Source organism: Aquarana catesbeiana, linkage group LG11 (genome assembly GCF_042186555.1).
Source record: "Aquarana catesbeiana isolate 2022-GZ linkage group LG11, ASM4218655v1, whole genome shotgun sequence".
Taxonomy (NCBI): domain Eukaryota; kingdom Metazoa; phylum Chordata; class Amphibia; order Anura; family Ranidae; genus Aquarana; species Aquarana catesbeiana.
This window is the reverse complement of record NC_133334.1, coordinates 205,373,012-205,389,062: the sequence shown is the minus strand read 5'-3', so window position 1 is coordinate 205,389,062 and position 16,051 is coordinate 205,373,012. Positions and strand designations below refer to the sequence as shown.

General features: G+C 40.3%; 1 protein-coding gene across 1 annotated transcript in view; it reads right to left on the bottom strand.

Moving 5' to 3' along the window:
• LOC141112385 (serine/threonine-protein kinase D1-like) overlaps positions 1–16,051 on the bottom strand; it is a 220,376-nt gene that overhangs the window by 193,765 nt on the left and 10,560 nt on the right. Inside the window, exon 2 of the mRNA XM_073605181.1 lies at positions 7,791–8,411. Within this exon, the coding sequence (XP_073461282.1) occupies positions 7,791–7,931 (141 nt within the window). The 5' untranslated portion in view covers positions 7,932–8,411. The remainder of the gene's footprint in view (positions 1–7,790; positions 8,412–16,051) is intronic.

Here is a 16,051-nt window from a genome sequence, read left to right as displayed (position 1 = left end):
GTAATTTTGAGAGTGGAGTGTTTCCGCTGTCCTGGTGCTCCAGGGCCTCAAAAAATATGGTCAGTAGTCAGGAAATTAGAGGTGTAATTTATACTCCTTGAAAGGTGCTTCTTGGATTCTAGCCTCTATGTATCTATGCTGTGAAAAAGTCTCACACATGGTATCCCCATACTCAGGAGACATAGTAGAATTTGTTTTGTGGTGTAATTATAAGTATGCATATGCTGATAACTTGTTAAAATTACAAGCTTGTGAAAAAAAAAATTAAAATTTTATTTCTTAATTTTCCCAAAAATTGTGACAAAAAAAACCTCACCGTGCCTCTTACTAAAGACCTTGGACTGTCTACTTCCCAAAAGGGATCATTGTTGGGATATTTGTGCTGTCCTGGCATTTTAGGTCTTTAAGAGATAGACATCCAGTACATCAGGACTGATCAATTTTCAATATACAGTACATACAGTTGTGCTCAAAAGTTTACATACCCTGGCAGAAATTATGATTTCTTGGCCCTTTTTCAGAGAATATGAATGATAACACAAAAACTTTTCTTTCACTCATTGTTAGTGTTTGGCTGAAGCCATTTATTATCAAATCAACTGTGTTTACTCTTTTTAAATCATAATGGCAACAAATTACCCAAATGACCCTGATCAAAAGTTTACATACCCTGGTGATTTGGGCCTGATAACATGCACACAAGTTGACACAAAGGGGTTTGAATGGCTTTTAAAAGGTAACAATCCTCACCTGTGATCTGTTTGCTTGTCATTAGTGTGTGTGTGTGTGTGTGTGTGTGTGTGTGTGTGTGTGTGTATATAAAAGATCAATGAGTTTATGGACTCCTGACAGACCCTTGCATCTTCCATCCAGTGCTGCACTGACGTTTCCGGATTCTGAGTCATGGGGAAAGCAAAAGATTTGTCAAAGGATTTGCGGGAAAAGGTCGTTGAACTGTGTAAAACAGGAAAGGGATATAAAAAGAGATCCAAGGAATTGAGAATGCCAATCAGCAGTGTTCAAATTCTAATCAAGAAGTGGAAAATGAGGGGTTCTGTTGAAACCAAACCAGGTCAGGTAGACCAACTAAGATTTCAGTCACAACTGTCAGGAAAATTGTTTGGGATGCAAAGAAAACCCACAAATAACTTCAGGTGAAATGCAGGACTCTCTGAAAACATATGGTGTGGCTGTTTCAAAATGCACAATAAGGAGGCACTTGAAGAAAGATGGGCTGCATGGTCAAGTAGCCGGAAAAAAAGCCATTACTATGCAAATGCCACAAAGTATCCTGCTTAAAATACGCCAAACAGCACAGAGACAAGCCTCAAACCTTCTGGCACAAAGTCATTTGGAGTGATGAGACCAAAATTGAGCTTTTTGGCCACAACCATAAACGCTTCATTTGGAGGGGAGTCAACAAGGCCTATGATGAAAGGTACGGAGTTGGATCGCTGATGTTTTGGGGAAGTGTGAGCTAAAAAAGGCACAGGAAATTTGGTCAAAATTCATGGCAAGATGAATGCAGTATGTTATCAAAAAAATACTGGAGGAACATTTGCATTCATCAGCCAGGAAGCTGCGCATGGGACGTACTTGGACATTCCAACATGACAATGATCCAAAACACAAGGCCAAGTCGACCTGTCATTGGCTACAGCAGAATAAAGTGAAGGTTCTGGAGTGGCCATCTCAGTCTCCTGACCTCAATATCATTGAGCCACTCTGCGAAGATCTCAAACAAGCAGTTCATGCAAGACAGCCCAAGAATTTACAGGAACTGGAGGCTTTTTGCCAAGAGGAATGGGCAGTTTTACGATCTGAGAAGATAAAGAGCCTCATACAAAAATACCACAAAAGACTTTAAGCTATCATTGACGATAAAGGGGGCAATACACGGTATTAAGAACTGGGGTATGTAAACTTTTGATTAGGGTCATTTGGGTAGTTTCTGTTGCCATTATGATTTAAAAAGAGTAAACACAGTTGATTAATAATAAATGGCTTCAGCCAAACACTAACCATGAGTGAAAGAAAAGTTTTTGTTATATCATTCATATTCTCTGAAAAATGGCCAAGAAATCATAAATTCTGCCAGGGTATGTAAACTTATGAGTACAACTGTATCATTAGTTTGTAGACTCTATAACTTTAACACATTACACTAAATAATAATATACATACATTTGGATTTTTACCAAAGAAATATAGCAGAATCCATTTTTGCCTAAATATATGAAGAAAGGTTACTTATTTGCAAACATTTTTTAACAGAAACTAAAAAAAAAATGTGTTTTTTTTCAAAATTTTAGATATTTTTTCCTTTATATAGCAAAAAATAAAAAAAACCCAGTGATAGTTAAATACCACCAAAAGAAAGCTCAGTCACAAAAAATTTAATTTGGGTACAGTGTTGCATGACTAAGTAACTATCATTCAAACTGTGACAGTGCTGAAAACTGAAAAATGGCCTGGATTAAAACAGGGTGAAATTGTCCAGACTTAAAGTGGTTAAAAACATTTTTTATTTCCAGAATTTCTTCATTAACAGCTGCCACTTCTAAAACGAACATAAACAAGTGCTGGACAATGTTAAGGTCCTAGTTAATTCCATGAAGACACTGCTGTTATGCCATGTTTAAAGCGGGGGTCCACCCACACCGCCAAAAAAAAAAAAATATTAAAAGCCAGCAGCTGCAAATACTGCAGCTGCTGACTTTTAATACATGGCCACTTACCTGTCCCAGGGTCCAGCGATGTCGGCAGGCGACGCCGAGAACCCGCTCGGTTCTCGGCAGCTGCCGCCGCCATCCTAGGTGAGGGAATCAGGAAGTGAAGCGTTGCGGCTTCACTTCCCGGTTCCCTACTGCGCATGCGCGAGTCGCGCTGCGCGTTCCAAGTGGTCCCCGCTCTCTCCTGGGAGCCGTGTGTTCCCAGGAGACAGCGCGGTGGGGACGGGAAGAGGCGTAGACTCCCATGGGAGTCTATGCTGGAAGTGGGTGCAAATACCTGTCTTAGACAGGTATCTGCACCCCCCTCCCCCCTGAAAGGTGCCAAATGTGACACCGGAGGGGGGGAGGGTTCCGAAAAGCGGAAGTTCCATTTTTGTGTGGAACTCTGCTTTAACTGCATTTTACTGTGAATTGTGTCTTATAGTATGTAGAGAGGTAAAAGTGTCCCACACCGTACAGTAACTGCAAACCATTTATGTTTTTTGTTTCACTCATTACCACTGAAACATGCATAGTAAGTTCCAGTAACCTCCTGTATGTGGGTTTTTCTAAAGTGCTAGCATGAGATGACAAGTCTTCGTAACTTACATTATCCTGTCACAGTAAGAAAATCTGTAATACACTGATTGTAACAAAAATATTATATTAATATTATAATATAACAGTCAAGTCATTAATAGAGACCAGTTCTGTGGACAGGGAAGAAGGGGCAGAATTGAAGGGTATTGACTTTGAACATTTTTCCAGGAGTAACAAAAGAGATAGAATTTTTGTTAGCAAAAAAAAAAAAAAAAAAAACTATCTATCCGTGTCCTTGTAGGGAAAATCTAACCTTACTGTTTGTCCTGGTGAATATTGTTATCAAAAGAAAAAGTAATCGGAAATCCAAAGTTTTACAATTTTTGCCAAAAACAGACGTGCATGGGAAATCTTCTAATATGTGCACATTTTCTGGTGATGCCTGACTTATTTTGGGAAAATTTATACTTACTGAGCTGTTGCATCTCTGGGAAGGGAAATATTCCCAATGGTACACAGACAGCAAACACACTGGAAAGAAGTTCTATCTGTTCACAAAAAATTGCTGGAGTTGCACTCTATTTTTTAAGATAACTACTATGTTCTCAGTGTCTCACAGGTCTTTTTTACACATCGACTTCTCTTTTTTAGGGGTAAAAGATCTAAAGGCCTTGGTGTTAATTATAAACTCTCCTGCCTCTTCCACCACTACAGAAAGCAATTGCAGAAAGAGGTGGTCTCTGTTAGTTAAAAAAAAAAAAAAAAAATCTACAACCCTAATGCAAACCTCTTTAAACTGTGGCTTTTTTCTTGCAGAAGTAGAAACCTCAGCTGCCTTGTTAGTTTTTAGCTAAAAAGAAACACACTGGGATTTTTTTACAGCTTCAGGATGACTGCGTTAGGTATACAGGTTCAAACTAGTTCTAAATTCAAAAAGTTTTTTTTTTTTATCTTAATGTATTACTTGCATTAAGGTCAAAAAAAGAAAAAAAAAATTATTCACTAGCTGTTTGTTTCCCCTTCACTCCCTAAATACTTCCTGAGTCCTACATATTTCCAGCGCTGTGCCCATTTGCAGCAGCTCTGGTCTCTCACCCTGCTCTCACAAGACATATTAACAGCAGCGGAAGCCATTATGAATCAAATCCAGCGAGACGGGAGGGGGCGCAGGCCAAATCATGCTGTGCGTAATTATGGACGCATACAGGCCAGCTCGGGAGAGCCCACACATGTGCCCCCTTAACATATGGCTCTCTTTGGGGCTGCATGGGGATGAGTGGACAGCACTAGCAGGAGACCCCAGGAGGGGAGGGGGCTGCTCTGTGCAATATCCTTGCACAGAGCAGGTAACTAACATCCTACCTTTAGTTTTAGGTAGAAAAAAAAGCAACCCATTAGCATCACTTTAATTTCAAGAGTTGTGCACCAGAAGCTCTAGAGTCTAAAGGCATTAAATCTACTCACAGATGGTGAGAAGTCTGACCTGTTTGGCTAAGATGGCCAACAGTCTTTCCTGGTGCCTCTATGGCAGCATACATGTGATAGTAGCCCCACCTACTTCCACCCACGAGAACAGTGCATAACTATAAAGAGTTAACACCCACACAAAAGCCCATTTCCCTTTTTTTGTCCTCATAGGACTCACAGCCACTGTGAAGAGAAAAAACCCTTACCTGCCATCTTTGGTGGTTTTGCGCACAGGTTCAGCCTCTCCTGTAGAGCAGTCCTTGACATTTGGTCAATGCTCTGATAAGGCAGTGAGCCCCTTCTTTGGATCTTTTGGGGTAAAAAAATCAGGTGCTAACTAGCCCCACATACAACAGTGCAGCAAGGGCTATGTTGTTCAAAAGCGCTGTCAGTGTCTGGAGCCTGCCTCCCAGAAGTGAGTGGATTTATGGAACTGTGAAACCGCATTTTCAAGAGAAGTAGGTTTTCTATTTTTTTGGCAATTATCTGTGAATGGCCTCATAAGTAGTGTCTTACATCTCCTCTTGGATGAGATGCAGCTGCACGGTATGCATTCTAGTGGCAATTGTGGAGAAGAAAGCCAAGTGTCTACATTCAAGGGAATGATGCATTATGCTGAATGAATGTGGAGTGGATAGAGCTCACAAGGAGGCCATCTTTGGTTTGGGGCTGCCACCTAGGCTTCTATCCTTCCCTTCCCTGTGTTCTACCAGGGGCCTGAGGTGATTGTAGCCAGATTAGTGCACTTGCTACGGGAGCATTTATGTGGGTGCTGTCCATTGTCCTTTTTCTCTCTGCGCTGGCATTTTTGGGGCAGGCTTTCTGGGGGGGTCGGGTGCACTCCAGGAGCCAACTGACAAAATCAACTGACAGGATGCATTAAGGTGAAAAAACACGAACCTTTACAACCCCTTTAATGCCCAAGCGCTTGCCTTGCCTAAACGTGGTACCTGTGTTTATGAGCATCAAGCGTTTTTTTTTCTGCCAAAACGTTGCCGCCAGGAAGAATGGATCTAGGAGTGTTAGCAAATCATTAAAGCATGCATGAGGCCTTTATCTCTAGGCATTTTTAAACATTGTGCTCTTAAATGAAACCTCTGAGTTTCTTTGTGGTTTTAGAAACTGAAAAATGTACAATGCTAATGCTTATATTCTGTCTAAGCTTTTACGTTATTCTGTAAATATAATCTAAATGAATATACTATACAGTATATGCTTTGCAAAGTGACTTTTATAAAATAGATTATAATCTGCCATAATTTAGTTTTGTCAAGACTATACTTGTATAATACAAATGTCTTACCATTCTATATGCACTTTGCAGATGGCCCCACTCTCACCTGTACCACTGATGCACAAGGAAGCCATTTGAGAGATAGCAGTTAAACTCAGCAGTTCAACTCATCAATGCCAATCTATTTAGCAGTTGCCGCTTTGAATGTTACTGAGTTGAAGTAGGTGATTTGTGTTTCCTTCACATTTCCAGTCATGTGCAGGACAGTATGATTGTTTTACCTTCCTCAAGGTGTCTGAAGTGAAAAGTACACAGCAAAACATTTTGAATTCCTACATTTATTAGGCCCATGTTGCTGATAGAATATTAAATACACTCAGCAGGGACAAATGTTGCATTCACTTTTATTGTTAACTGCATTCTCACGTCAAAACTGAATGATAATAAAAATACTCAGCAGGAATTTTGTAAATGTTTGACAAGATGCTCCCTCAAGGTATCAAAAGTACCTCCAGTATCAAAAGTATCAAAATAAAGTCTCATGGACGAGGCGAAGAGGCAGGCAGTGGCATCAAGAGCTCCACATTGTCCAATCCGAGAATGTCTGGCATTCATTAAGAAAAATATAAGGCATTCTGTGAATGGTACCTGTGCACGGGACTTGGAAGACAACAGCGATTACTGCAATAGTGGCAACTACTCCAGTTAGTCCAGCTTCTATAGGAAAAGAATATGCATACTTGCATTGGTCCAAGATTGATTGATGTATATATGCAATAAAATCCATAACTGGAATTCAGCTTTAAACTTTATTGGAGCCTGTCAGATAAAAGGTCTTTTTTTCCGACATGCTGCAGTAAAATTTTAGAGATCAAAGATTAATTTTGGATGACATTTTTTGGGACTTTTGGGTACAGTAAGCAAGCACAGAAACATTTTTTATCGCCCTTGGTGTCCCTACTGGGGACAGTAACCTGGAGAAAATAATGTGAACTTCAAAACGTTCCAGTTGTCACCCCAACAAGAGGTGAAGGCAAATATTCAAATGAGGACACCCATTTGTGTGACAGCTGTAAAAGAGCAGATTTTCTCCCACTTCCTGTTGCGTCTCGGGAATGTTGCTGAATGGGACACGAACAGGAAGAAACTCAACATGGGTTTTAACCATTCCCTGCACTACCCAAAACACATAATTGTGCAGGAGTGTCTTCTCGCACTATTTGGGCTACTTGCCATTCTCTGGGCTCTTTCTGGAAGAAGCATGAGATTACACTTGCATAGGCACCGTGGATGGAAGCAAGGGGAAAAGCAAGTATATTTAATGATTTTTCTCCCTATGTATTACAGCTTTTTTTTGTCAAGGATTAAAGGCAAAATAGGTAAAGTGATCTTGATTGTTAGTGCAAGGTCTGCTTTAAGGACAGCATTATGACCTTTTTAACTAAAAAGGAATTGTATGAGTTAATTTCGGATGTCAGCTCTGGAAAGTTTTTACAGCTCATGTTTCAACTAGTGTTGTACTGCTTCATGTACTAGTGATCACTATTATGACATGCTTAAAGACAGGAAGGAACTCTGTGTCATTAGAATACATCCTTCCCTACAAAGGGAAAATTAATGTGTAGACACGTTGCCATGCATTTTCAGGTGTACTGTATTATGTTTTTGAAGGACCCCATTAAATTAAAGATGAATGAAGGAAAATGCTGTGCAGCCCGGTGGTGTCAAAGGGTCCTATGAGAGCAATTTATTTAAGTCTCAAATCAAAAATATGTCCTCCCCATATTGTGCAACATTCAATGTACTGTTCACAATTGTAAAAATATAAAACAGCTTACCTTCTTTTCGACAAGATCCACAGCTAACTTTTTCACATTGCTGTAGTTGGCTTCACTTGGGTGAAGGTGATAAAGTTCACGGCAAAGGCCGATCTGAAGTCTGATTGAGGTTTTTCCCTGCATCACTTTCTCCAGCGTCATTTTGTACACCAAAATAGATGGTTCCACAAGATAAAAAAAAAATCCTAACTGAACTATTTGCTTAACAAAAAAAAAAAAAAAAAAACAAAAAAAAAAAAAAAAAAAATCACATTTATTAAAAGCAAACAGAATATGATTTGTTTGCTATAATCTGTTGAAAAAAAATCCAGAAATCTTCAAATAAATCCAACGATTCTTTGAGTACAAGTAATCTTTTCATCATAAAACTTTGCTGTATTTATGGTGAATAACTTTCAGCCGACACTTAATTCCAGGCAGAGAATTTTAGTGGCAATGTTTGCCTCTCATCTTGACTGAGACCTTAGTCCTTTTCCTTGTAACAAGTAAGATAAATATGCATTCTTTATGGAACATAAAGGTTTGAAGAAATCAGCACCTTCATTTTGTCTTTAATTAAGAGCCACTATGTAGATATCAAAAGGATGATGTTAGGCAAACTCAGTTGGTCTTATATGTGCCCTGTTTGAAAAGAAACAAAACAATTATAAAATACACGGGACAAAAATGTGTTGTAATCAGCTGGTAAATGCATTGATATTTATTTATTAACCATACAGATATTAGTAATGCAATTTATTAGAAGTATGCTGTCCAATATCTGTGATAAGTTTACCAACATCTGAACAAATGAGTGAGAAAAACCACAGAAAATAAAATAACTTTAGGGGGCACAAAAGAAAGTATAAAAAAAATAATCAGACGACCATCAGCCAATATTTGAGATTGCTGAAAGAAGGGCGGCACAATGGCCCATATATAGTAAGCACTGGTCTTTTCCGGGTGCTGCTTAAGCAACTTGCCTTCTGTACTGAACACGCTTGCTCAACACTGTCATTTAAAGAATCTCTGTATTTTTTCCATTAATACAAGGTGTTCTCCGATTGGCTGAAGTGGAAATTATGATGTTATGATGTCATTTGCTCCTCCTCCTCTCTGCCTCATTAAACAAAAGCACACCTTGTATTCACTGAAGAAAAGACATTCTCCGTCATTTAAAGAATTTCTGTATTTTTTCCATTAAAGCGGAGATCCGCAGGAAAATATTAAAAGTCATCAGCTACAAATACTGCAGCTTCTGACTTTTCAGATAAGGACACTTACCTGTCCAAGGCGCCCGTGATGGCATTACCCGAAGCCTACCCATCCCTCAGCTCAGGGTGAAGGTGCCGGCATCTTCAGTAAGGGAATCAGGAATCAAAGCCTTGTGGCTTCACAGCCTGGTTCCCTATGCACGAGTCACGCTGCACGTTCTGAATGGTCCCTGCTGTCTTCTTTGACTTGTGTGTCTCCCAGAAGACAGCGGGGGGGGGGGGAGAACCGGACATGGCGTAGTTCGCCGTGGATTCTGTGGTGCTCTTTCGACTAAAGTGGGAGAAAATACCTGGATTAGACAGGTATCTGCTCTCCCCTCTGCCCTGAAAGGTGCCAAATGTGACACCGGAGTGAGTGACTTTTTTTAAGAGTTTGTATGTTTATTTACTCTAACTTTTTTTGTAAATCAGTAACAAGGGGTACTATGTACTCTGTACTTATTCATGTAGGGGACAAGGGCTGTATAATTGGGAGCTCCCTTATTTTACAGGGGGGTTTCTGGATTCCAATAAGTGTCCCCCTGCAAACCCCCACATCAAGCCAGGGATGCGACGATGAGATCCTTGTCCCCATCAATTTGGAGACAAGGTGCCTTGCCTGGGGGGTCCCCCTGGAAAGGTACCTATCCAGTATTTAGGGAATGTAACCTGGTATGGTTCACATGAAAGGCCACATACTCGCTACTCCTCATGCTGCTTTTTTTTCTACAGGGCACGTGGCCTAGTGGGTTGCAGAGAGTGGTCTTCCTTGCCACCCAGGCTGCATGCCTACATAAGGGTCTTGAGTGTATTTTAAGGGTGACCTCACACAAAAAAAAAATTGGACTTATACGGAATTATACAATACAGACAATCCTCTTCCACTGAATCCTGCTCCAAATAACAGCTCCCCAGCCAGCTGCTGAATGTCAACAAACCTGCCAGAGAAGCTCACTGACATAAAATGTGGTCAGTGATTTCATTCAGGAAGCCTGTTGGCTCGTTTACAATTTGAAGCAAGCCAACGGACAGAAAGTGGTCATGTTATTATTGAGTTATTTCCAGCTGCAGCAGACAAAGGTTTAGGCAGGTGGGCGGGTAACTGACCAAACCTAGCCATTTAATTTTCCCTTTCAGGGAACTGCCAACAACCTGGATTCAAGTCAAACTCATGGCCCAAACCAGAATCGCATACCTACCTCTGAACTATTCCAGTTCACATTGGAGAGAATTCCAATCAGTTCCTTTCAATGGTTAGAAAGTATAAGTGAAGAGAAATCTCTCTACTGAGGACACAGAAGCAATAAAAACTTTACAGGGGTTTAAACCCTTCTCTAACGAAAAATAACGTAAATCATGTAGACTGAAATCACGCTGTTTTGTGTGCATTACGGAACAGGTATATATGGGCCTATACAGTTTCATTTTCTAAAACACACTAAACTGCAGTGCATAGCAGTGAACCCGCCACCTAAGAAAAAATTGGATTTTTACTTGAAATAAATTTCCATGTAGTAAAATTCATGAGCTTTGTTGCATGAAAACAGACAAGTGTAAATTGGCCCTCATCAATGCGTTCCACACTTTGATGGTAATAGGTAACTGCTCTACAGTGTCAAGGAAAAGATTAAATCTGTAGTTCACATTTAATGCGCTCCCACACAATGCAACTGATGCACTAACAACATATTTTAGTGTCATATAACCTCCTAACACACTACTGCTACCTAATGCTTAAAGCTGATGTTAAGGTATGCGTCCTTATCTGTGCTTCCGCCATCGCAAGTACAGGCCGCTCACCTTACTCTGTGGACCTCTGAATTGACAGAAAGCTCATTCGTGCACTCCCCACAGGGCCAATCAAAGGATGAAATCCTGCCTTTATACCACTCCAATGATCGAAATCTGGCCTCAGATATATGGCAACAATATCACCCTCTCATATGCAGTAGAGAACGAGGTTCATGCAAAATCAATGGAACATATATAGTGCTCAAAACTGTTTCTTTATTCAAATAAGGAAAGTTACTTACAAATAAAGCACTGAATCCCCAGTGCTAGGAACTAGAACTTGTACCACAACACAGCGTCTCTTAGGTGGCTGTAATGCCACCGTGTCGGACGGGAAGGCTCTGTGACGTCATTACAGCCACCTTTCAGATTTTACTAAGAGACACTGTGTTGTTGATCGAATGAACTTTCTGTTAATTCAGAGGTCCACAGAGTAAGGTGAGCAGCCTGTATTTATGGTGGTGGAAGTACAGATAAGGATGCACAATAACTACGATTATACTCGAGCACCCTGATCACTACTGAGGACCTATTCTTGCTTGTTGGTGCCTTCTTCTATGTCACCTTTGGCTTTTAAACTATAAGTACTGGGACTGTCCATATGTTTTAGAACTTTCAGACATTACCTATATAAGTTTTTAGAAATATATTTTTTATTTTTTAGCGCTGCACTATTTTGTATTTTATGTCTGTTCAAGGAGTGCAATATATTGACCTTGAGCGTCCAGCTGCTTATGATAGGAGTATTAGAGCTGTGTTTTGCGCTGACTGAATTCATCTGTTCAAGGGATAAAAATTCCCTAAGATAATAAAACAAACATGTAAAACGGGAAGCTTAGAGGATGTCCTGTGAGGTCAGTGGAATGTACAGAGCAAAACCAGATACCACTTTTGTTTACAAGGATAATCGCCTTTACAAAATGGGATTAGAATATTGCAAAAGTTTATTCATTAACAGCAAACTTTAGATTTGTGAAGAACTGTCCAGTTCCACAGTTCTGGCCAGGTTCATCAGACAACAGAAAGTCATTTATACTTCATTACATTTATTCAAATAAAATACTAAAATACCACTCCATTCTTGTGGATTCCACATATTTCACTGGGCATTTTCATCTCTTTATTCAGTTTTTAGTTCAAATAGTGCATACCCAACAGAATGTTTCATATAAATAGTTGTCAGTGCTATAAAGTTATTTTTATAGGGGCACACTGAAGGGGAATCCTAAATTCAGCATTCATTCTCAACTGAAGTTATTGCCAAAGACAGTCTAGTCAGCACTGGATGTTGCAGAAAAAGATCTTATTCTATAAACTGAGCTTTTAACGGAATGCAATAGCTACTCTGAGATTTTTCATAAGTGACAAGTCACCCATGACCTTTTCATTGTTGTTTTCCTCTTACTGTATTAGTATAGTGCTTGTATGTATTTCTATACACTGATTATTTCCTGTGTTGTATATGAGTTAATCCTTTGGTTTAAGATTTGCCTGGTATAGACACAAAGACTGCCTCACCCTTTGAGCTAGACATTCTGTTCAGCTTCAGCTGACCTTAAATAGTCTACAAATTATATTATTTTGTTAAGCATACTTGTGCATCATTACAGCAGCATTCAAAGCAGTTCCCTCTAGTGCTGTGATCTCACCACTGCATGTATTTAGAGCAGAAACTGCATGTTATTAGTGCTCTGGATCCCACGTCAGAAAGAGATGAGAATACATCAAAATAAAGGTTAAAGTGTTAGATCACCTTTACAGAAAAATGGATCCCTCCTCACCACCCAATCCCCGCTGTACTTACCTCCCGGGATACTGAGCTGTCAGTGCCCACGCAACCGGTACAGCTGCCTGGGGATTTGAAATCCCCGCTGTTACCCCTCTTCTCTCTACAGGGCTTCTGGGACTTGCCAGAGCAATTCTAATATGGTCAGCGCCTGCGCAGTGAATCACTCTGGTCTGTCCTGGGAGCATTGCACAGAGACGAGGGAGCCTGGATTTCAAATACCCCGACTGCTGGACTTGCATGGGCACTGACAGCTCAGCATCCCAGGAGGTAAGTACAGCAGGGATGGGTGGGGTGTGGAGGTGTTGGGTCACCTTTCCATTATTTATGTATAGGTAAACCAACTCTAATTTATGTTAAGGTTTAGTTTAGAGATTGGGTTAGTGTTAGGTGCTCTTTGCTTTAACAGTTAAAGCTTTTGTTACCCCAAAATTTCATATTCCTGATATGTCCTTGCTGCGCCATATACTTGTATGAGAAAGTATCCTGTTCTCTTTGTATCGCTTTCTTTATGCAAAATCACTGGTATTCCAGCCAGTCCCCTTGCTTTCCTATTAAAAACTGACCGCATTAAGCAGGAGAACACACCGTGGTCAGTTCTCTAGCTATTCTGGGAACTCAGTGTGCTCTCCTTCAATTATCAGACTTGTCCTGACACTCCCCCCCCCCCCCCGCACAGCCATTCACTGGGAAGCTTAGCATGCTGCTGCTACTCCGACATCTCTTATGCAGCTGAGAACAGAGAGAATGTGATCATTATAAAAAAAAAAAAAAAAAAAAGTATTTATAATGTATTTTTATATTTATACGCAACTGTTTTACTTTTAATCTCTGTTTTAAACTGAATGGGTGGTTTTACAAGGTGATCGTTTACAATCCCTTTAAAGTGGTCATAAACCCCATTCATGAACTTTGACCTAAGCACATATATCTGTAGTGTTTACTTATCTCTCTTCAAAGCTGAGAGCTTCCGTGCTGTTTCTCTCTGGTACTTCGTTCCTCTGTTCTCAGCATGAGTCACTTCTGACAAGTTCTCTGACACAGTAGCAGGAGATAACAGTAGCTGAAAATTTGTGTCGGGGAGGGAGCTTAGAGGGAGATAAGCAGAGAGCTTGTCTATTCAGACTACAGCTCTGCAAGTTTATTTGTTCCTCTGCCTATGTTGAGGGGGGTTGAGGGCCTTTCCTCCAATCAGCTCTCCCACAGTGAGAGCCCAGACTCCCATCCCACTGCTGGAAGAGGAAAAAAGATTTCTAACCCGTTCTGCACTGTGCAGAAGACAGCAGATATACAAGTAACATTTTTGTAGGAGGATTTGTTTCTTCTCTTTGTATCATCTGAGGCTGTTCACTTCACTGGGTATATGTGAGTTTAAAACCACTTTAAGAGCCAAAGGGGAAAGTTAAGTGTAAAGGGCTTACTTTAATTGTCTGTTCAAGGTTTTGGTGTTGGGGTGTGGGATATAGTATATCTAAATCCAAGAGGAAAAAAAAAAAAAAAAAAACAAACAATATTTTGAAGTTCACCTGTCCTCAGATGTGTCATCTACATTTATTTTCTTTCATTAGGCCTTTTTTTGACCTGGGAAACTTGCCAGTGACACATTTTCTGCCCAAAGGTGACATTTACTTTCTGTTCTTCATCTATCGGAAAAACACCCTAGGACAGGAAGTTTGTTAGGACTACAGTAGACTTCCCCCTTTCCTAAAAGGGAACCAATTAACCACTTCTGGACTGCCCACCGCACATATACTGTGGCAGGGCGGCCTGGCTGCGCAAAACAACGTACCTGAACATCGTTTCGTGCATGAGATACTGTGGGCGTGCGGGTATAGTGGTATCCATGTCCGCCGGCCACCCGTGATCGATCCACAGAGATGCAGAATGGGGATCTGCTCATGTAAACAAGGCGGAACCCCGTTCTGACAGGCTGAGATTGGCACTGAGATTGGCTGTTCTTAGTGATCAGGAACAGCGATTTTCGTGTTGTCCCAGTGAGCCCATCCGCCACACAGTTAGAACACACACTGAGAAAACACAGTTAACCCTTTGATTGCTCCTAGTGTTAACCCCTTCCCTGTCATTTATACATTGATCAGTGCATTTGTTTTAGCACTGATCACTGTACTGGTGTCACTGGTCCCCAAAAAGTGTCACTTAGGGTCAGATTTGTCAACCGCAATGTCGCAAAAAAAAAAAACGCAGATCGCCGCCATTACTAGTAAAAACAATTAAAAAAAAAAAAAAGTCCCTAAATCTATCCCCTATTTTGTAGGCGCTATAACTTTGTGCAAACCAATTAATATACACTTATTGGGATTTTTTTACCAAAAATATGTAGAAGAATACATATTGGTCTAAACTGATGAATACATTTTAAATAAAGTTTTTTACTTTTTTTTTTTTTTTTGATATGTATTATAGCAGAAAGTAAAACTTTTTTTTTTTTTTTTTTTTTCCACAATTGTCGCTATTTTTTGTTTAAAAAGCAAAAAATAAAAACCGCAGAGGTGATCAAATACCACCAAAAGAAAACTCTATTTGTAGGAAAAAAGGACATCAAATTTGTTTGGGTACAGCATTGCAGGACCGCATAATTGTCAGTTAAAGTGATGCAGTGCCATATCGCAAAAAATGGTCTGGTCATTAAGGGGGTAAATCCTTCCAGGGCTGAAGTCGTTAAAGTAGAACTATATGCAAAACTTTTTTTTTCATTCTGGATAGAGCAAGGGAGGGTTAAAACCCCTGCGATATTTTTTTTAGTCATTTGCGTCTCATTGCGGAGATTTCCCTTTACTTTCTGTCCCATAGCCAAACAGGAAGTGAGAGGTAATCCCCACAAATTAGGGAAACTCCTTGGGGACCCCCAGGTCACAAGAACTAGTGTTCCCATTGGAAGATTTCCCCTCTATTACTTTTCTGGGGACTACCCAAAATTTGGGATTTTCCTTTACTTTCACTTTCAATAATAATGGTAAGCAGGAAAAATAGAGACCATAAATCTCCTTAACTAGGGCACAGATAGCAATAAAAACTGATAGGTGTGCCCACGGATCCAGCCCTATTGGCGTAAGGTGCATGACACGACGACTGCGATCTCTTCACTCCCGCCAGCACATTACCTCCTTCACTTCTCAAGCGTACCCAAAGAAAGGTACTATAAATGGCCAATAGTCATGCACACGATTAATGCCTCTAGACTTTGTGTACTGGTACATTGGCGATCTGTACCCCCCCCCCCCCCCCCTTCAATGAAACAATGGGTCTCTCGCATTAACCGCATAGCAGAGATAGAGGAACTGATATACACCACTCAGGACAAAATATCCACTTTCTTGAATATTTGGGAACTGTGGACAAAATTTTGAAATTCTCAGTTATGTCAGGATTTGATGCAGGTTGATGTCTGAACTAGTCCTCTGGCATAAAAACGTACTAGATGTTGACATCAG